We start from the raw sequence: 23,310 nt of genomic DNA on the forward strand, positions 1-23,310 counted from the left end.
TCCATCAAAAACACATCACATACATCACTTTTAAGTATGATTTTAATCTCTGGTAAAGGTCGGCATCAGGTGTTTCTGATTCATATCTGTTAAAAAGTTTTTTATGAGAACAAGTAATATTCACAATTTCTTAAAATGTCAGATCTCGAAAAGTGTTTATCTCACTGATAATCAATAAATACTCCACTGGTGACTGGAAAACTGCCAGTCTTAGCATCTTGGTATGGTTTTCTCTGTGAATCCCTTGTAGACAAACAACTTCTCAATACCAAATTAATAGTTTGTTTTGAGCATGAAAAATGTAATGAATTGTTAAGCAAATATTGAAACTTTAAATTAATTAAACTTTAGTTTTATGAGTTTAATTTAGTAAAAAAAAATAATTAAATTAAATTTCATAATTCAGTTTCATTGAAATTAATGTATAATTGAAATGTCTAAACAAAACAACAACAACAGCAAAACAATAGGCTGAAATATATGTGTTTGAGTGTACTTACATAAATGTATGAACAATAAATCTAAATGTTAATGTTTGTATCTCCTCCCAACTTGGAAACTTCTCTAAGTTTTCTAGTTGTAAATACTGTATGTCTTGGGGGGGGGGGGGTCATGTGCAATTTCCAAGTAGGAAACTAATATTTATTATAATTTTGATAGCACATGAAGGCAGTATTGGCATGTGTCTCCCGTGAGCACTTATGTTCAGATTTTGAGGGGTCTCTTATTTCATGACTGCAAGCATCACTCACTACGTCAGTTTATAACTCCATGAAAGATAAGATTTGAAGTGTGTAACAACTTGAATTTTGTCCTGTTAATGAAACAAGGCAAACAAAAGTATGGCTTTGGAAGACTTGGAATGTAAGTGTGTATGGACTCATTTTAGAGTACTTTTATGTCTTATTTTTTTTTATTTGACAGCCAGTGTTGTCACTTTCATTGTATGGAAAGAAGATTTGTCTTTTTGTTCCATGGAAAAAAATAAATCATGTGATTCGGAATGTGGTGAGTAGATGGTGTTAGAATTTCCATTTGGGGTGAACTATAACTATAATCATTTACTCTCAGGCTTTCCTGAATGTGTTTCTCGTGAGGCTTTGTGTGCAGGTTCACTAAATTAGATCACTTACATGCAGTACTGTATTTTGTGTTCTTCCTAACTTTTGAATCTATGAACATCAAAAGTAACAAACTTGTAATGGACTTTCTTATAGGATCTTCGCTCGATATCTGAAGTTGGTTGCTTTGCTTTGCTTGTTACTCAAAATGTATATTAGATACTTTGGCCTAAAATGTCTGCTATAATAAATTCATTTATTGCAGATGTCACATCGTAGGCTGTTACCTTTTTCCAAGTGGAGGAAATCCATTTTTTAGATGACCTGGCATCTGCATTGATCGTCGCTCTTCATGGACGAAACACAGGGGCCAGATGAGTCTGATATCTCCTGCTGAAAACTTACAATAAAACCCATTTGCTCATTTATTGTGAAATACAATTTGTTTAAACTATTTAGTAATTTCACTAAACTACAGTATAATTATTGATTGAGCAGAAATGATGATCAAATAACTTTGATTTTCCAGATTTTCATCTCTCAGATGAATTTGCATTTGCATTGAATGGTCACTCTTCATGGATAAAACAGTGGGGGCAGATGAGTCCGATCTCTCTCGCTGAAAAGAAAAATAAGACGCATTTTCTGATGTAACAGAGGATTTTACTTATTTTATATACTATAACTGATCAATTAAACACATATTTTTTTAAATAATAGGCTTTTTACACATAATATTCTAACACCTGGGTTTATGTAATCTTGTTTGACACTTTAATACTGTACTTTATTTATCCTTGGTATTCACATTTTGAGACACTGTACATATGTAAACCCTGAGTTAAAGTTTTTATTTGCATATTACTGTTGAGTTTCTGATTGGCATCACACTTCAATCATTTCACATTGCACACTTTGGCACTGCAATTATGGCTAGCAGTGTTAATAAAAGCATTGCTAGCCCCCTTATTGCATGTGTGAAACGTTGCTTCACACAGGGTTCAAAAGTTCACTGGTTCATAAAGTCCTGGAATACATTAGGGTAAACAGATTTGTTGTGCTGTCCATGATGGATATTATTCAGAAAATCAGTGAAACCTGGAGGAATACATTCAGTTTTCATTGTATTTTAAAAATAACGTTTTTCTAGTTTCAAAGGGGGTGAGACCAAAAATTGAGAACATCTGGACTAGAGCAAGGAATATAAAGACAATATTGAAATAATTATTGGTATAGGCATTATTAAATATAAAGCTGGAGATGGGGAAGCGGAGGAATGCTGGAAGAATCGTCACCAGAGTGAGAGAAGCAGTTGGTTTTATATCCTTGCAACAAGATTGACAGTCCTAGATGAACAAGCTCCTATCAAACCCACATTTGCAACTTTATTTAACAAGTTTGTCTGCCCAAATAATTTTTGTTTGGTAAAGGGTAAACATATGTGGCTTGCTGTCAACAAAGAAGGGGCTCGAGAATGAGGCTCAACTTAAGCTCTGAATTACCCCGTGTACAAAACTGTAAAAATACCCCTGGTTTTAATTGTTACATTGCTCAAGGGAATTGGTATTTGCATTGATCAGTCACTTTTCATTAACCAGATTAATTTGATTTCTCAGAATTCATGTTTTAATATTTTTGTAAACATCATCAAGATTGAAAAATATCATTTTCAAAAGAAATAATTAAAATAATCACAGCTGTATCAAGTAATATTCAAGTAGTTATATGTACCTTTGTTCAAAGATGGAATCTCCACTAAACTCTATGGGGTGCACTATATTGCAAAAAAGGTTTATGCTTAAAGCGTTAATGTTTACGTATACATAAGTCAGGCATATGAGGTATCATTTGAAAGCTTAGAATCTGAACTTTTTAGAGATAACCATCACTTCTGCATTTATCTGATATAAAATAACAAAATAAGGCCACAAAACATGCGCATTGTACATTAGCACCCCCCTAAGGGTAATGTGGTCAAAATATTTTTAGAAAAATAAAAGTCTTCCACATAGCACCTAAATAGACAAGTCATGTATCAAATGAAAGCTCACATTCTCAGGAATGTGACTATACAGTTTATTTTGTTGCCCTTATACCACAGTTTTAAAGATTTCTAAAATAATTAAAATGTGATTTATGAGAGTCATCAAATACAAATGTCTGTCATTGCTCCTGTAAGCCCCAAGAAGCCCAAAACTGCTGCTATCTGCTCTTACTGTAGGCAGTTTTCTAAATAATTCACAGTTTCTTACTAGTCTGTGAGCTTGGGTTAAAAAAATGTAATGTTAAATCTTAGATATCCAGAACAAAATATGCCATCCAAAAGGAAAAGCATGCTAAACAAATCATATACAGTATGTTATATATCATCGCAAAGGGAAGGAGCTCAGCTTTATAATTACACTTAGATTGAGCTTCTAGTCCACTCAGACGCTAAGATATTTAATGAAACATCTAGTTTGGTGCATAAAGCTGATATTAGTCTATGGAATGTCTATGGAAGAGTACGTCTGTGGTGGCTAAAATGCATTATAGCTCCACCTACATTTCAGATCTTTCTTTTGTGATGGAAGGTGATAGAGAACATTTTCATGTTCCTAGTTTCTGCCATCTAGTGGAATGATATAAGACTTTTTGGTAACACTTTACAATAGGGGTGCATTAATATGCACTTAATTGGGAGCAGTGTTTTGGAGCGTAATTATTAAGGAAACAATTAATAACCCTTTTTGTATGTTTGGCACTGTATATTGTGAAGATAATCCATTGATTTAAGTTATCACAATTAAATCTGGAGTGTGTAATTTCTGCACAACCCAACAAAATAATAATCTGTTTGTTTGAGTGGCCTGAGAGCAATATTGGCTCAACAAATTATACTAGTTTGGAGAAGGATTGTGTACAAATAATGTGTAATTGAGGGTTTTTCAACATTGTTTTTTTCTGTACTACATGCAATGATTAAAGCATAAGTCTCTCTTTAGAGTTATTAAACACATTTCTATTACTCCTGTTTCTTCTGTTTGTTTGATGACTCGTTCTGTATCACAGAGAGCAGTTTAATGTCTGATTCTTCCAGATGATTCTCCAGCAGATTGAGCTCTGTTAGGTGAGAGGGGTTTGATTTAAAAGCTTCAGCCAGTGCTGCTAAACCTTCCTTTGTGACACCACAGTTGGACAACCTGAAGAGAGGACAGTGTATTTTTCACATTGAATTTACAAGCATTGGACTGTGGAATATTTAACAAATAATGATTCAGTATATCTTATATATATTAGCAATTTTGAGTGTTTTAGTGGTCAGTGATTATGTCTTAATCTGATTTAAATGGTTTCAGATGTGATGCACTGAGTAATACTGAGGTAAGATGTTTACCTGAGCTTCTCTAGTTTACAGTGAGGATTCTTCAGTCCAGGACAGAGCAGCTTCACTCCTGAATCTTGCAGATCATTAATGCTCAGATCAAGTTCGGTCAGACTGGAGGCCTTTGAGCTGAGAGCTGAGGCAATGGAAGCACAACTTTCCTCTGTCATTCCACATTTGTCAATCCTGAGAGAGAAAGTCATTATAATATACACTGTGTTTTCAAAAATAAAAAGCATTCACTGATTTCTATATATTAACCTCAGTGTTTTCAGTGTGCAGTTTGAATCAAGAAGAGCAGCAGAGAGCAGCTTCACTCCTGGATCTCCAGGTCTGTTGTTGCCCAGATCCAGCTCTTTAAGGTGAGAAATGTTTGACCTCAAAGCTGAAGTCAGAGATGCAAAGCCCTCTGTTTTGATTTTGCAACATGACATCCTGTTGAAAGAAAGCCCAAATGTTCTGTGTAATCTGATTTAGTGGCAAAAATGTCAAATGTCCTAAGATGCAAAACAAGAAAATGTTCTAAGTAATTTATTCTAAGAAGTCTTGTTTTTGCAGAACAATATATTTTCATAGGTAATTTGTTTCTACCATAAGGATTCACAAGCATCTCACCTCAGTATCTCAAGTTTACATTTTATATGTTTCACTGCAGCAGAGAGATGATTCACTCCTAAATCCTGAAGCTCATTCTTGCTTAGAGAAAGTTCTTTCAGATTTGAATCTGTTTGTAGTACTTCAGCCAGTTCTTTACAACTTTCCTGTGTTAGGTTACAGTTATTCAACCTGATAATATAACAATTAAATGGCATTTTAGTGATTATGAATTTCAAATACTGTTTTGTAAGTTGTTTTATAAATACATTTCCTTTAACTTACCTCAGTGTTTCCAGGGCACACTGACATTTTTTTAGAGCAACACAAAGCTTTGTCACTCCAGAGTCTCCTATGTTATTCCAGCTCAGGTCCAGCTCTCTAAGATGTGAAGGGTTTAGACTCAGAGCTTTGCTGAGGAAAACACAGCTTGCCTCTGTTACACCAACGTTCTTTAGCCTAAATAAAGATATTTATACAAGTTCAGTCTAAAGCTAAGGGTGGGAGTCCATGGCACTATTTTTAGATCCCCTAAACCTAAACACCTATAATGAATATAAAACATGTAAAAGACATAAAGGCACAGTTATTTACAGTAAATTAGACTATAATAAACCCTACCCCTTTGCTTAAATAACCACAAATATAACAAAATAACCAACCAACAATATAAGACTTGAAATACAGATACAATTACAGTCAAAATAATTTATTAATTGAAAATAAAAATTAAATAAAAGTATTCCAAATGACTCATGCTGCATTTAAAGTTTTCTGAAAACATATGATAGCTCAGTGTGAAGAACAGAGTAAAACTGAATGTTTTAATCACTATAAAGCTTTCTCTCCATCAAGACTGTCGCATGTCATTTAAAAATATACATCCAAGCAGAATGTTGCAGTTGATCACATGACACACGAGAGCCAATGACATTTGTCATCGATAACATCACAGCTGTTGTTTTGCCTGTTGAAGTGGCACATTTGAATGTTAAAATGAATGCGATTCGGGATCTGACTGTTACGGCCGATGGGGAAGCTGATTGTTGTTTAAAGCCTTAAATTTGGATCTGGCCAACCTTTTGGTGATCCAGGCAAATGACCAAGGAGGACGTTTTGGTGGCACAGGCTAAGTTTGAAAAGTACACAAACACACACAGACACATATTGGGTCTGTTTCAAAACCTAGTGAGCTACATTCGGAGGCTGCACTGTAAGCCATCATAGGCACTCCCATCACGAAGGCTGCTCCAAAAGTTAAGTATCTTAATTATGCTGCCTCCTAAGATATCTCATTTTGACCCAGTTTGGAAGTATCATCATATGTATCCTTCCCCAGGGAGGCAATCTCATAATGTACTGTGACGAGCTTCCTGGCAAAATACATTTAAGATGGTGGACGAACAGAGAACTTTTATGTGTGTGTGTGTGTGTGTGTGTGTGTTATGCATTTTTATACAACAGTTAGTTCCGGTACTCGAATATGATTGGATGAGTGGTGTTCCAAGAGTGCTAATGAACGAGTCATCAGAGGACAAGGACTTTTTAGTGTCTGTATCACTCCGCTTCAGTTTGTGACATTCTAATGTGGTAGTCTAATGAGTAATGTGGTAGATTTTGATTCATCCCTGTGAAAATAGACATGTACATAAGCATGACAAATTACCATCTTTTGTGTTATGAGTGAGCTTCCGGTGAGTCTGCATTGTCAGTAAGCAGATTTACTCAGTTAGAACATCGGCATTGTCTCTCATACTGCCTTCATCGGAATTATGATACACGTTTACCTAGAAGATACACATGAACACCCTCTCAAGTGATAATTACAACTGGGAAACATGAGGATAATGTGAGGAGACATAACCTGTCAACATGTCGGAGGAGAGTACGGTTTCTGTGTCGGTGTCAAAGTAAGAGCTTCCCAAGAAATATGTAAGAATGAACCAGTTATCATTTATGTTTTTTCTCTGACAACATAACAATTGTATTTGCGACTTCAGAAGAGGAAAGTAAGATAATTCTGATGGCAGCATCAATCCACAATCACTCTGAATGGATTACTACCACCCAACAGCTGAGAAATAGAGTTCAACTAACAGATTTAGCATTACTGTTTATCACTGCAACAGTGGCACAGGTAATCACAAATGCTCAGTTGCTCTATCACACACACACACTTATACACATGCATGTCTTTGTTACGCCAATAAATTGTTAGAAACAGTACAATTTGTAGTTACTAGTTCTAAAGTGACACTTTCTAATAAGGAACTGAGGCTTGTGTGCGCAGATCCTGCTCCATGGTGTGAGAATGTAGTTTCACATAGTGCTGTCACAATACCAAAAGTTCAGTAGTCGGTACTGATACCAGTGAAATTCCACTGTGCTTGATAGCAATTTCGATACCACAGCAAAAATACAGTATGCTAATATGTACTATTGGACACACATCTGTAGCCTATTTAAAGTTACATTTCCATGTAAATATTACATTAAAAGAAATGCATGTTTCCTTCCAGTGTTTCTCAATTAAGTATGCATTGCTTAAGTGTTTTTAAGTAGGGCCCTATTTCCCAAATCCTTTCATTCTTCCCAAATCCTTTTTTTGCTTTTGAATTTCTTTTTTCATAATTCCATGTTTTAAAGTTTAATTTAATTTCGACATCAAAATGGTGTTTAATCAAATTAATTCTTAAATCTTTAAACCAGTTAATAATGCAAGCTTTTATTCTGTACTACTGCACTCTTGCTTGTGATAGCCTATATTGCCTGATGATGATGATTATTATTATTAATCATTATATATTATTATTAATAATATTACTACAGTGAATATTAAAATTATTAGACATTTGTAAAATATAATTCGGTTGCGATTTCTTCAATTTCAGGCATCTAACATCTAGAATAATGCTTTTATTTTCACATGAGCTTTTATTTTAACGTGTGGTTTGATGAAAACTTTAAATAGTTTGCTGCATGGTCCAGTAAATGATAAAGTGTAAATGGTGTGATTTAATTATAAATTATATATTTTACTCAGTGGCGGCTGGTCTTTCAAAGAGGGGAAGCTCATTTTCGGCCTACATTATAAACTTATTTACCCTATTTTTTGCACTAAATCAATCTTAGGTGTTGATCTGCCCTGCTGTTTAATTCTAATTTTTTCCTCGTAAGGAAGACTTTCAAATGGCTTCGCCAAAATCAGGTCGACAATATTAGCACCGTCTGCCATCGTGCGCAGTTTCACCCGTACGATGCTAGCCTAGCCTACTGTATGAATGAATGAATGAACGAACGAACGAACGAACGAACGAACGAATGAACGAACGAACGAACGAACGAACGCTCTAAAACAAAATATATTAAACTTGGTAAAACTGAAACAAGGAATGTGGTGTATAATTGTGTGAAATGTATTATGCAAATTGACTAGCAATTTCGCCAAACAAATATAAAGAAATAGGTTGCAGCAGTTTGTCTTTCGACTACACTTGAGAAATCCGCGATGGGACTGAGCGCGAAATAGCTTCAGTGACTTCTTATAGTACAGATTCGCTGTCAATCAAAAGGAGATGCAGTCTTTCGACAGATCCTCGAATCGTCACGCGGAAGCCCGGAGTCCGGGCCAGCCCACTCCTCATTCACCCCCAGAGACGCTGAGCGTCCGTGGGCGGGACATAATCGCAGCATTTATCCAATGACCGTCTATTTTCGGAGCACTGAAAAAACTGTTCAGAGCAGCCCCATTGAAGTCAATGGACGCTCGGCTTCAACAGGGAAATGCACTGATGCTACGGGAATGTATGAGAAGTAAATCGAGTCAGCCGACCTGCTATATGTAATGTAACTGATTCTGAACGAACTCGTCTTCGAGATGAACGTGTTCTAATGCATTTTTAGTCAATAAATTGTTTACACAATAGTACATATTTGACCATTATTTTTTTGACATTATAGGGGAAGCTGAGCTTCCCTTGCAGTCTTAAAGAAATCCTCACTGATTTTACTTGTGCTAATAGACATGTGAGCATTTGAAAGTCTTGTGTCATTCAGACAGCATGCAGGTCTTGGTACCGAAGTACAGGTACATTTGACAACACTATTCCACACACAAGAGGGGTTTTTTCGTACTTATTTATATGTCAGCTTGTATAACAGCAATATCACAATCGCAATTGTGCTATTTTGTCAGCAGCCATTACAGTACTCTTGCTCGTGGGATATTGTTTTTATTCTAATTAGATTATCGCATAAGTCTTCTTGTTTCACTTGTTTTTAAATCAGTCGCGAGAGTCTCCTGTGCGCTGCACTTGAGGAACATTATTTGAATGATGCAGAGTTGCCATCTATGAATTGTGTTCCAAATCGGTCACTAATGAGGCTCCATTTTAGTTATAATGCTGACATAGAAGACAGATGCCTACTGTATGTAGGCAAGAGACAACGAGGAAGCTCACTATGTTTTGGAATGGACCAAATACACTCTCCTAAAGGATTATTAGGAACACCTGTTCAATTTCTCATTAATGCAATTATCTAATCAACCAATCACATGGCAGTTGCTTCAATGCATTTAGGGGTGTGGTCCTGGTCAAGACAATCTCCTGAACTCCAAACTGAATGTCAGAATGGGAAAGAAAGGTGATTTAAGCAATTTTGAGCGTGGCATGGTTGTTGGTGCCAGACGGGCCGGTCTGAGTATTTCACAATCTGCTCAGTTACTGGGATTTTCACGCACAACCATTTCTAGGGTTTACAAAGAATGGTGTGAAAAGGGAAAAACATCAAGTATGCGGCAGTCCTGTGGGCGAAAATGCCTTGTTGATGCTAGAGGTCAGAGGAGAATGGGCCGACTGATTCAAGCTGATAGAAGAGCAACTTTGCCTGAAATAACCACTCGTTACAACCGAGGTATGCAGCAAAGCATTTGTGAAGCCACAACACGCACAACCTTGAGGCGGATGGGCTACAACAGCAGAAGACCCCACCGGGTACCACTCATCTCCACTACAAATAGGAAAAAGAGGCTACAATTTGCAAGAGCTCACCAAAATTGGACAGTTGAAGACTGGAAAAATGTTGCCTGGTCTGATGAGTCTCGATTTCTGTTGAGACATTCAGATGGTAGAGTCAGAATTTAGCGTAAACAGAATGAGAACATGGATCCATCATGCCTTGTTACCACTGTGCAGGCTGGTGGTGGTGGTGTAATGGTGTGGGGGATATTTTCTTGGCACACTTTAGGCCCCTTAGTGCCAATTGGGCATCGTTTAAATGCCACGGCCTACCTGAGCATTGTTTCTGACCATGTCCATCCCTTTATGGCCACCATGTACCCATCCTCTGATGGCTACTTCCAGCAGGATAATGCACCATGTCACAAAGCTCGAATCATTTCAAATTGGTTTCTTGAACATGACAATGAGTTCACTGTACTAAAATGGCCCCCACAGTCACCAGATCTCAACCCAATAGAGCATCTTTGGGATGTGGTGGAACGGGAGCTTCGTGTCCTGGATGTGCATCCCACAAATCTCCATCAACTGCAAGATGCTATCCTATCAATATGGGCCAACATTTCTAAAGAATGCTTTCAGCACCTTGTTGAATCAATGCCACGTAGAATTAAGGCAGTTCTGAAGGCGAAAGGGGGTCAAACACAGCATTAGTGTGGTGTTCCTAATAATCCTATAGGTGAGTATATATTCATATACCTATTTCTAGGCATATCTGATGGAGCATAAGCAAAAAGATTCAAGGCAGATGTGGGTGCCAACGTTGATATTACATACATCCCTTTGTTGCACCCCTAATATTACAGAGGGAACATAACCTACTTTAGAGATTCCAGTCTACACTCTGTGTCCTGTAGTCCAGCCATGGGAAATTTAGAATAAATCTCTTCATCCTGCCGACGCAGATCTGGTGTACAGTGCAATGATTCTTGGTTTTGACTGTTGTTAGTCAATATACTTTCACTAAAGAGAGATCAAAACTTTGATTAAAATGCTTGCATGTGTAAACAGGTCCCACTGTCAGACAATGTTTCAATATTCCGCTGTTCTCCAAAGAAAATCGTACATTACAAGTTTTACGCTGTAGCCTGAATTTTTGATTCCAACACAGAGCATCTCCACTCCAGGGTCTTGCAGATTGCTGTGGCTCAAGTCCAGCTCTCTCAAATTGGATATTGATGAAAAACCAGGACAAATCATCGCACAGCCTGCCATTGTGATACTACACTCATGCATCCTGGTAAAACATAAATCCAGAATTATTATTATTATTTTTTTTAAAGAGTTAACTTTAGTTTAGCCATTTAAAATTGTTAGATTGAATTTTTAACATAATTAAATGTATTTCATTGAACACATTTATCTTATTAGAAATGACTACCTTGCAATCTAGTAAATAATTTATTTATTCATAAATTAAATCAAGATGTGTCAAAATGTTTGTTACATTTAATTTTATTTTCTGTAGTAAATGCACACATTAAAACTGAATACACTTCATTATACCATACTGAATGCTTCTCACCTGATTATTGTAGATAACTTCAACATAGGAATCAGCCAGAACAGGGCTACATCTGATCTGCCATATTTATGAAGATCACACTCATCGAACTTCTCGTCTGATGTCATTAAAATATACCCCAGAGCTTGCCAGAGCTCTGGGGGCAAGATTGGTTTTCTTAATGTTTCTGTGGTCAGGTATCTTTGGATTTCACCAGTGAGAGAATGATCATTGAGTTCATTTAGACAGTGGAAAAGAACCAGAGACATTTCTGAACAAATATGTTTTTTTATTTTTTCCTTGAGATACTCAATAGTCCCCTCTCTCTCCAGGGGGCTACTTGCTTTTTTCACCAAAAGCCCTTCTAGAAGGGTCTGATTTGACTCCACTGAAAGTCCCATGAGAAATCGAAGGAAGAGATCCAGATGTCCATTCTTACTTTCTAAAGTTTTATCAACTGCACACTTGTGTAAACTCAGAATTGTCACAGAATTGTCTTCACCCTGGTCAAGCACATTTTTGTTGCTGTTGTGGAAGGAAAGGTGCACATATAGAGCTGCGAGATGTTCCTGAATGCTAAGATGAACAAAGCAGTACACTTTCCCGTGATACAAGCCAAATTCCTCTCTGAAGATCTGAGTGCACAATCCTGAGTACACTGATGCTTCTGTCACATCAATGCCACACTCTCTCAGGTCTTCCTCGTAGAAGATCAGATTACCTTTCTCAAGCTGCTCAAAAGCCAGTTTACCCAGTTTGAAGATCATGTCTTCATCTTTCACTTTCTTCTCATAGTCCTTCTCATGTTTGATGTTTGTCTGAATGATCAGGAAGTGTGTGTACATTTGAGTGAGAGTCCTGGGGATCTCTCTACTCTCTGCTTCACTCAACATTCTCGCTAGAACAGTGGCTGAAATCCAGCAGAACACTGGGATGTGACACATGATATAGAGGCTCCTGGATGACTTCAGGTGTGTGATGATTCTATTAGCCAGACTCTGATCACTGATTCTCTTCCTGAAGTATTCCTCCTTCTGTGGCTCATTGAAGCCTCGTACCTCTGTCACTCGATCAACACATTCAGAGGGGATGAGATCAGCTGCTGCTGGTCTGGAGGTGATCCAGATGAGAGCAGAGGGAAGCAGATTCCCCTTCATGAGGTTTGTCAGCAGTGCATCCACTGAGGTCTCTTTGGTTGCATCACATATAGTCTCATTGCTGTGAAAATTTAAGGGAAGACGGCACTCGTCCAGACCATCAAAGATAAAAACAACAGAGGAGTTTTCGATCAGGGCTAAACTTGTTTCATCCATAAAGAAGATTTGTAGAAGATCAGCTAAACTGCACTTTTTGTCAAACATAAGATTGAGCTCTCTGAAAGGAAGTGGAAATATGAGGTGAATGTCCTGATTTGCTTTCCCTTCAGCCCAGTCAAGAATGAACTTCTGCACAGAGATTGTTTTTCCAATGCCAGCGACTCCCTTTGTCAGCACAGTTCTGATGGGATTGTCTTGTCCAGGTAAAGGTTTAAAGATCTCATTGCATTTGATTGGAGTTTCCAGTCTTGCTGCTGTTAGTGTTTTTTCTATCCGTTTAACCTCATGCTCTTTACTGATCTCTCCATTTCCACCTTCTGTGATGTAGAGCTCTGTGTAGATCTCATTGAGTAATGTAGGGTTTCCTTGCTTTGCTAATCCTTCAACAATGTATTGATGTTTCACTTTTATGTATGATTTCAATTTGTGGTGGTACTCATCAGTTGCTTGTAAATCGTGTCTAAAAAAAGTTTTCAATCATTATTAATATCTACAGATACTGTAAATGTCAGTCTTCAAATGAGTTACCTACATTTCTTTTGACACTTGATATATTTGACAGTAGATATTTCATAAATCTTCCAGAGGTTTTTGTGTTAGGAAAAATGCTACTTCAGGACTCACTGGGTGTATTACAGTAAATTCTTATCTTTAAAGGCTTGATTGCATTGATCACAACTTTAACACCGATTTTAGTCAGGATTTTTAGTAGGGCTGAGTCGATGCTACTGTAATTGACGCTAGTCTGTCCTAGTATAAATTGTCATATTTTTTAAAAACTATTTGCTTGGAACATGATGGGCAACGGCCAAATAATTTGTAGTTTCAGGACTTGTCTTTGGTGTTTTTCTCTTGCCCATTTGATGCCCCTTCAAACAAATGGAAATATTGCACCTGAGAATATCTACTGTGACCAGGCCATTGAGGCATTTTTGGTCGAACTTTAATGATGCTGGATGAGACCACTGCAGATTTAAGCATTCATGGTGATTATATTGCTCACTGTTACCACATGTAATAATCATGTGGAGAGAGGATATTTATTAGATACACTCTTAAAAGTGACTTGAATTTACTGCTCTCTAAGTCTCATGGATTTGTGCACAGGCCTGTACATGAAAATGGATGGGTATCAGCTGCATTTTATCTTCTTAATATACAAGGGCATCATATTGTTCTTTTTCAGTATGTATGTAAATGGGGGTAAATGTTAAAGTTTTTGGAAATTTTATCGTTTCATTGTTTAATTGTGCCATTAAGTTTGTAAAGGCTACGCTTTGATATCTTTGTTGAAATGCGCTTGAATTTCATAAACACTATTTGGGCAGTTTTTTATACATTTTGACAGTTTTGAACATTGGGCTGGAAGACATCAAACTATTCTGGCAACACTGTTTCCATATTAATTTGTGATCAGATTTAATCAGATCTACATGACAGAGTCGGACAGTGTGTGATCCCCAGTCGTTTAGTATGTTCAATCCCCAGTTTGTGTCAGTAATGTTGGTAATTTGGTAAATTGTGATGCCTAGAATTTTAAAATCAGTTTAGACCTTAAAATGTATTTAGTGTAATCCAGACTTATACTGCACTATGTAACTTTGGGCTCTCTAGCAACATTTGTTGTTGAAACATACAATTGCAAGTAACTTGAGGAGAAACATTTGTCTGTTGTGTTTTTTCGAAACTGCTGTGCTGGCGGATGAATCTCGTGTATTGAGGTTGCCTGTGATCATCATATGATCTCTGAGATACAGCATAGTCATCTGCAGAGTCCTGACATGCTTTTTTTTTTTATATTTTGTTATTCGATTAAATATTATTTTAACAGAGATATTACTTGCTTTGTGGAAGATAAATAACCTCTGATTTACTTTATTTCAATATGATTATTTATCTATATATTGATAATTATTTATTATTTAATATGATTAAATTACAATGTAGAGCCTTAGGACGAATGATATAAGTCGAATCCATCCTGACAGCTCAAAATGTTAATCATTATTGTAGACTTTCTAACATGGATATTTTTTATGTACTCGCTCAGTAATGGACCTTTGTTAATTTTTAAGTAATCTTCCATAGTGCAGCTTTAAGTTAAGATCAGACAAGTCTATGAGATCCTAAATGAAATCGAAATCACCACAGGTTACTAAACGTAAGATAAGAAACATAAGAATCTACAGTTTGGATATTTATTTAACACCGGTGCAGCCCTAGTCTACAACACACCTAACACATTATTGTGACACAACATCGATTGATTATTCAAACCTGATATTTTTGATAAATGCCATTTCACTTTCTCATCCAATATTACATCCATATCTTAACCCCCAGATCTGAAATGAGCCAGCTTCCAATCTGTATTTTGTTGCAGCTTGAGAATGCACTTCTTTAAAATTCTAGAATTGATTCAAGAAATTCTGGCAAGACTGTATACTAGATCTGTATGTACCTTTTTTCCAGTCGAGGTATTCCATTTTTCAGAGGAATTGCATTTTTTATTGATCTGTGAGCTAATGATGAAGAGGCTGATGAGTATGATATCTCTTGCTGAACACTGGCAGAGAAAATGAAATATAAGTGAAGCAAAATCAATTAATCTTCTGTAACTGCTTATGCTCATTAAATATTCTATTTGATTGTATGAAATGCAAATACACAAAACTGTTCATACCTGTATCCTTTAACAAGAATACAATCTAAATGTTTGTAAATGTCTGTACTTAGCAAGTTTGTATGATGCATTGGTGAACATTTTTCAGACAAACGTGACAAATATGCACCATTCATCTTTATATTTAAAACAATGCAAAAAGATGTATTAAGCATGTTGTTTTTTATATTTAAATCTTTTTAGCAGCTACAATAGTTCATATGCACACATAAAGAATTTACCCCTAATCAGATGAAGATTTTCAATCTTTTAACTGAATTGGCATGTTAAATGATCTGTATATTTTCATGGATAAAACACTGGAAATAAGTGAATCTGATCTGATTTTTAAAAGTGCATAACAATGCAACAGTAAATAAAAAAGCAATACATTTAGATTTGATCCATGTCATTTGTAATGAAAATATAATTGTGGACATGTTAAACTGTAATCACAGCTCTGCTACAGTAGTTCATATAAACACACAAAACAAGTCTGATTTACCTTTGATCAGAGGAAGAATCTCCACCTTTAAATTGAATTGGCATGTTCATTGATCGGTCGCTTTTCATGGACAAAACACTGGGGGCAGGTGAATCTGATCTGTCATGCTTTAAACTGCAAGATACAACAAATCGTCACTAATCAAAACAATGTAACAATTTTAATTCAAATTATACTTTGACTAGTGTCAATATCATTCTAATTAAATTGTAATATTTTCTGTTTTGAACTCTAACCACAGCTGAGCTATTTCATGTTAACACAGAAAAAAAAACTGTAATCACAGCTCTGCTACAGTAGTTCATATGCACACACAAATCAAGTCTGATTTACCGTTGATCAGAGGAAGAATCTCCACCTTTAAATTGAATAGGCATTTTCATTGATCCTTCACTTTTCATGGACAAAACACTGGGGGCAGGTGAATCTGATCTATCATGCTTTAAACTGCAAGATACAACACATTGTCATTATTAAAAACAATGTAACAGTTTTCATTCAAATTATACTTAGATTAGTGCAAAGTCTTTCTAGCAAGTCAGTCCACTGGAATATGTGGAATGCTCTTGGGAGGCTATTTCCAGTCATGCCAGTGCCGCTCCTATCTACTTGACTGGGGGAAAACCAAAATCTCAAAAGTGATTGGTCTGTATTACGATCAAAGAACATATTACAAATCAGCAATACAATTTTATAATATTGGAATCAAAAAGTGTGCTTCTTTGCCCCATATTTTGCTAAAACACACAATTTTTCCATCGTGTCTAGCTCATGCACACATGCGTTAGCGAGTTGATTGACAGGCGATGTCTGTATCTAAAAGGTGATTGGCTCTATTAACTGTAAGGCTGGTCTTCTGGGTGCTCAGAGCTGCTTGGTTGAGTGGTAGAATTTCTCCCATTCATTTAAATAGAAGTGGCCCATCTCTGCTAAGTAGTCTCTGGATTGGTGTCAATATCATTCTAATTAAATTGTAATATTTTCTGTTTTAAACTGTAACTGCAGCTGTGCATGTTCATGTGAGTACACACACAGACACATACACACACACAAATTAGTCAGATTAACCCTCTATGAGATGAAGAATTTCCATTATTTAACTGAATTGGCATGTTCATTGATCGATTACTTTTCATGGACAAAACACTGGGGGCAGGTGAATCTGATCTCTCCAGCTGAAACCTGTCAGATTAAAAAAATGCATTGTTCAAAACATCACAACAGTACTTTCATACAAATTATACTTATTCTTACTCAGTGTCAGGCACTCTTCCCAGGCTCTAGTTCTAAGGTGGGCCATAGTTTTCTTAGGTGGGCTGTACAATTGGCACTAACACAAATAACTATAGTATTAGCCTTTTTTCCCCCCTTTGGAGATGGTGCCATACTAATGCGATGGTATTCTTAAAAGAACCTTGGAGTTCTCTGTAAATATCATGGTATATAAATAAATTATTGTACCTTTACTTTTACTTAAGTTGATTAAAAAATATTCAACATCGCTACATTTATTTTTCACCACAATTACAAAGCACAACGACAGCCTGCAGGGCAATGAATATTTGCACGAGTACTCTGGAACAGAACACAAAACTTATGGGATCCATTTGAATTCTAGAGAGAATGCTGTACTTAAAACACTATAGTGGAAGTCAAACAACTGAAATGGCTACACAACCTTTACATTCTAAACAGCAGTAATGAAGAAAATAGAAGACAACACTGCCATTCACAAACGTAAAATAAAAGGTGCTCCCATAGCATCAGCTTCAGGCGCAGCTGAATAATGATGTGAAGTTTCACTTGTTTCTATGATGAACGTGTGGTTAGGCTTGGGTGAGGACATCAGCGAGGAAAACTCACAGCTTCTAATCAAACATGTAGCTTGAATTTGTGGTAGGTCAATCATTAACATAAATACTTAAAAATACTGTAAAATACTTATATTATATTCATTTCTCCAAACGCATGAATATAGTAGACTATCCCTTGCTCTGTAACCAGTGGAATCTCAAACAAATTTTTTTTACAGCAGAATGCTACCATAGAGGACTTATTTCTGTGAAGATTTCAGATTTCTCTCAAATCCTCTAACAAAAATAATCAACCCAAAAATGCGGGGAAATGTTGAAAAATGTAACTAACAATAATTTGACAGCATATGAAATCTCACATTAACATTAGTTAACGCAATATGAACTAACATGAAAAACATTGATCATATAACTTGATACATGAATGCAGTAAAAATAATCATTGTCTGTTCATGATACTTATGCATTAAATAATGTTAACGAATACAGCTAACATTTTTTAATTTCTGCAAAATATTACTAGACGTTTAAAACATCATATCATAAAAATATTTATCTCACTTTTTCTCTCTGTCGCTGGAGGAGTGGTGGTAATCATTTTCGTCTTTTTCATTCATTAGAGACATTGTATTTGTCTTATCCTACATGAAGATGAACATGAATTAAAGGGAATGAGGAAGAAAAACATGTTTATTTTTTTTGCAAACAAGCCAGTTTGACCGGTTTGACGAAGTCTGTTATGCAGCAGTGATTCGTGGAAAGTACCTCTCTGGTTCAATTACAGTAGTTCAACAGCAACTGCTTCAGAGAGAAGTGTGATCCAGCTGACACTGTTAGACTAAACATAATTACAAATATATTTAGCAATCACAACATTTATACTAAATCCTAGAAGAAGAAAAAAGACATTGAGTGCTTTTTGAAAAACTGCTACTTTCAAAAACCTTTTGCAAATAATCATGGAACACTATTCTTCAAACCATGTTTGATAATGTGAGGTGTATTTAATCTCTAACTCTGATGATTTCTTTATATTTTTTGCCAAATGTGATCCCTTAAATTCTACTGTTTGTCTGTGCCATAGCACTTACCATATGTCCTCTGAATTTCACTGCTGCCTCCACATGAAACACGTCAAAAGAATGGTGTTTACTGTCTTCCTTGAGTTGCCTGTTGCTGTATGAGGGCGGAGACAATTCCTCAATGATCATGTGTGAATTGCTTTTTATACTTGGTTCTGTGTTTCACACACTGTAATCAACATTTGCAATGGGGACTGCTGCATTCAGGAAGTTTGACTTTTGTTAAGTTTGATGTTTGCATATACTAAATCTCAGTTCTACATTGCTGTGTGAAACTCCAGTACATGTTTAAATATAGCTTAATAAGTATTCTGTGTATATGTCTGTGTTCTGCAAGGCCATTATTTAACATTACTTTGCTCTCATGTGATCCCCATGAGGAAAACAGATTAATAAACAAACTAAACAGTATTAATAAAATGCACCAAATGTTTCTTTTATGTGGGGTAGGGGGTAGACATTTTTCAAATTTTCTATACCCTTATTGATAATTGTATTGTTTTGTTCATGTTAGTTAATAAAAATATTTCATTGCTAGTTAGTGTTAGTTCATAGTGCATTAACTAATGTTAACAAATAAAACTTTTGATATAAAAAAAATTATATGTAGAAACCTAATCTTAACCTAGATTAATAAATGCTTTAAAAATTATTTTGAATTTAATCAAAAACCTCGGAATCGTGAATTAAATCGATTTGCTTTCAACCCAAAGATTCACACCTCTTGTGATAGAATTGAAGACACAGATATCTCAAGACATAAACCAGGGAACCAATTTAACCAGTAATGAGATGAGACTGAATATTTGTGTCTGTCTGTGGATGAGTCAGGTTTTGCCTACATTTTAGGAACCAGCCATCTAGGAATAAGGCTTTTAACATTTTAATGAAAATCAAACTAAATAAAACTTAATGCAAAAAGATTTGCTGTTGGTGTTGGTTGGTTATGGACGAACTGGAATGGAATAAACACTGAAATAATCATAAGAATAACATGAAGTAATAAAGTGAAGTGAGCCAAAATGACAAAAACATAAAATCTATAATATATATATATATATATATATATAAATCATAATTTAATTCAACTCAAACCAAAAGCACAAACATAAACACACACACGTAATTCTCTCTCTCTCTCGAACCGTCGTCACCAGCCGCCTTTATCCCTCGCACGCCCCATCAGGCTGATTGGCTGTACTGTACAGCTGTGGAGAACTCTATATTCATTCTACTGGATTTTCATTGAGCTATTTTCTATTGTTTATACCTGTTGCAACCTCAGCCTGTGTCATAAAAGAAATATTGACACCAGAGTTAGCTTTGAAGCAGATTTATTATAAATGCATTTAATTATCTCAGCATGTTTGATATTCACTCTGGTATGATCATACACATAGTACAGCAAAATTGGAGACTTATATGAGGTTGAAGAGCTTTTTTATTTGACACATTTTGCTTTTGACTGTTACTTATGATCTACGGTATATAATTCATAAGGAATCAATTAATAATTTTTTTTATGTATGCCACTGTACATTGTAAAGATAATGCATTAATATAAGGTATCACAATTAACATTTACATTCATTAATTTGGCAGATGCTTATCCAAAGTGACTTACAAAAGAGGAATAATACATCATAAGTGATTCATCTTAAGGAGACAGTAGTATGAAAAGTGCTGCATTAAAACTTTCAATTGCATCAGAATAATAGTAGACTAGAGTGCAACAAATTATTATAAGTATTTATATATATATATATATATATATATATATATATATATATATATATATATATATATATATATATATACAGTATGTGAGTGCATGGTCTGGACCACCCAACTTAAATACAATCTGTCTGTTTGTGTGGCAGTATTAGCTCAAACAATGGCAGCCCAAAGAATTATTTGTAGGCAAATGCTGAAATTTGCGGTACACTTATAGGGTTGGTGATGAATAATCCCCATAGCAAATTAGGGACCTCTAAGGCAAACTCCACAGTGCCACCACCAGTTCAAAAATTCACATAACTTTCTGCCATTGCCTCTGATTTTACAATGGCTCTTCCTTTAGCCTATCACAGAGAGCAGTTTAATGTCTGACTCTTCCAGATGATTCTCCAGCAGATTGAGCTCTGTCAGGTGAGAGGGGTTTGATTTCAGAGCTTCAGCCAGGTCTGATACACCTTCCTTTGTGACATCACAGTTGGACAAACTAAAGAGAGGACAGTGTATTTTTACATTGCATTTTCAAGCATTGCACAGTGGAATAGTTCATAAATAATGTTTGATCTAAATTTGTTAGCACTGTTTAGTGTTTTTGTGGTCAGTGACTATGCCTAACATTGTATTATATCTGATGCACTAAAGAATAGTGAGGTAAGATATTTACCCAAGTTTCTCTAGTTTACAGTTAGGATTATTATATTAATATTCCAATATTTAGTTTTAATCAATAGATGCCTACACCCATTCTTTGTGATGTGATCTCTTTTCTCTGGTACAGAGCATCTCAACTCCTGAGTCTTCCAGGGTATTGTGGCTCAAGTCCAGCTCTCTCACATTAGATAAAGTGATATTACAGTCACGTAACCTGGTAGAATAAGTAGACTGTATAAATTATATAAATATATATTTCTGATTCCTTGTTCAGTAAAAACTATTTGGTGTACACATAATAAAATTCCTTACTGAGCCTTTGTAGACAACTTAATCACAGGGTGCATCCAGCGAACGGTTTCATCTGATCTGCCATACTTATGAAGTTCAAACTCATCAAACTTTTCATTTCAGGATGTTAAAATGTACACCAGAGCTGACCAGTGTGTTCTAGACATGCCTTTCTTATTTAGTTTTACAGAGTTCAAGTAGCTTTGGATTTCATTTGTAACAGAATGCTCAAAGTTCATTTAGACAGTGGAACAGAAGGAGACAATCGTTTGGACAATAACTGTTTTGTATTTTTTCCTTGAAATACTTAGTGGTTTTTGTTCTTTCCAGGGAGCTGTATGTCCATTTCACTAAAAGCCCTTCTAGGATGGTATGATTTGACTCCAATGAAAGTCACATGAGGAAGCGAAGATGAACTTCTGCACAGAGTCTGTTTTTCCAATGCCAGCGACTCCCTTTGTCAGCACAGGGATGGGTTTGTCTTGTCCCGGTAAAGGTTTAAAGATCTCATTGCATTTGATTTGTGAATCCTCTGTTGTTGTTCTCCTGGATTGTTTCTCTATCTGTCTCAACTCATGTTCATAACTGATCTCTCCACTTTCACTCTCTGTGATGTAGAGCTCTGTGTAGATCTTATTCAGGAGTGTCGTTTTCTCTGCTTTACCAATCCTTCAAATACATACTGATGACGCGTTTTGATGTATGATTTCATTCTTTTGCTGATGTGTTTGTGGATCATGTCTGTAAAAATATAATATTTTCAGAAGCAAATTGTTACGATCCCGTGTTGTCTGCCCCGTGTTTTCTGTTTCACTCTCCACTGATCACGTTCCATGTCACGTTTTCCTTGTTGTCCGCCCCGTGTTTCACTGTCCTTGTATAAACTACATTTCCTACTATTCCCGACCTCCCTCACTGCCTGCACTCATCATTGTTCTCACCTGTGTCTCGTTTAGTCTTCATTGTGTCTGTGTATTTAACCCTGTTTGTTTCTCCATTCCCCTGTCGGTCTTTGATGTATGTGGATGCCTGTTTTCCGTGTTTCCCGTCGATGTTTACCCCGCCTGTTAACTCTTCGTATACCTTCCGTGTTTTTGTTTTACTTTCTCCCATTGTGGATGTTTCCTTTGTTCGTGTTTTTTCCTGTTGCCCTTTTATTTAAATAAAGTCTCGCTGCGTTTAGATCCTCACCCCTCGTCTGCCTTCTTGCTCACCTACACTCATAACACAAATAACAAAACCATAAAGTTCAGGTGCTCGGTACATAATTTTCATTAACTTTCATAATGTTCAAGCAAGAGCCAGTGATTTACAGAGAATAATCTTAATATTGAAAACAATGTAGTATTTACATGCACTTTCTGTTTTGTGATCTTGGGTCTCCAAGAGATTTCATGGAGAATATTAATTATGGGTTTTTCTACTAATGTAGTAACTATATGCAGTGTGACTTATGTACTGGAAGAAAATAACTTTTTGCACTCATTCTGCAATTCTGAGATTCACAGCTCACTACATGGCGCATTAAAGATCAGTCCTTACATTCTGGCAGGCCTTGCATAGACTCTATTTCGACAAGTGCTATTGTCGTGACTCAGTCTAGATCACATACAGATCTTGTAGTTATGTATCTCTTTTTCCCCCATTTCTGGAATGACCACCAAAGCACTGAACAAAAAGGAATGAGTTAATTTGAAGAACTTATTATTTTATA

At 36.0% G+C, this 23,310-nt stretch overlaps 1 protein-coding gene and 1 long non-coding RNA gene across 2 annotated transcripts; both read right to left on the reverse strand.

Annotated features, from left to right (window-relative positions):
* Nucleotides 1-1,842: 1,842 nt before the first annotated feature.
* LOC127630261 (NACHT, LRR and PYD domains-containing protein 12-like) lies at nucleotides 1,843-18,985 on the reverse strand. Its single transcript, XM_052107752.1, has 14 exons — nucleotides 18,930-18,985; nucleotides 18,604-18,676; nucleotides 18,400-18,479; nucleotides 16,358-16,471; nucleotides 16,025-16,138; nucleotides 15,319-15,423; nucleotides 11,563-13,317; nucleotides 11,104-11,274; nucleotides 10,860-11,000; nucleotides 5,305-5,478; nucleotides 5,041-5,211; nucleotides 4,687-4,860; nucleotides 4,438-4,611; nucleotides 1,843-4,243 (listed from the first exon to the last, which is right to left on the reverse strand). Exons 3-14 carry the CDS (start codon nucleotides 18,462-18,464, stop codon nucleotides 4,066-4,068), a joined length of 3,336 nt encoding a protein of 1,111 aa, XP_051963712.1. The 5' UTR covers nucleotides 18,465-18,479; nucleotides 18,604-18,676; nucleotides 18,930-18,985; the 3' UTR covers nucleotides 1,843-4,065.
* A 2,061-nt stretch (nucleotides 18,986-21,046) lies between these two features.
* On the reverse strand, nucleotides 21,047-22,467 carry LOC127629485 (uncharacterized). Its single transcript, XR_007968770.1, has 3 exons — nucleotides 21,618-22,467; nucleotides 21,394-21,519; nucleotides 21,047-21,141 (listed from the first exon to the last, which is right to left on the reverse strand). It is a non-coding gene; the product is annotated as an uncharacterized LOC127629485 (long non-coding RNA).
* Nucleotides 22,468-23,310: the final 843 nt, after the last annotated feature.

This window comes from Xyrauchen texanus, chromosome 36, assembly GCF_025860055.1.
Source record: "Xyrauchen texanus isolate HMW12.3.18 chromosome 36, RBS_HiC_50CHRs, whole genome shotgun sequence".
Taxonomy (NCBI): Eukaryota; Metazoa; Chordata; class Actinopteri; order Cypriniformes; family Catostomidae; genus Xyrauchen; species Xyrauchen texanus.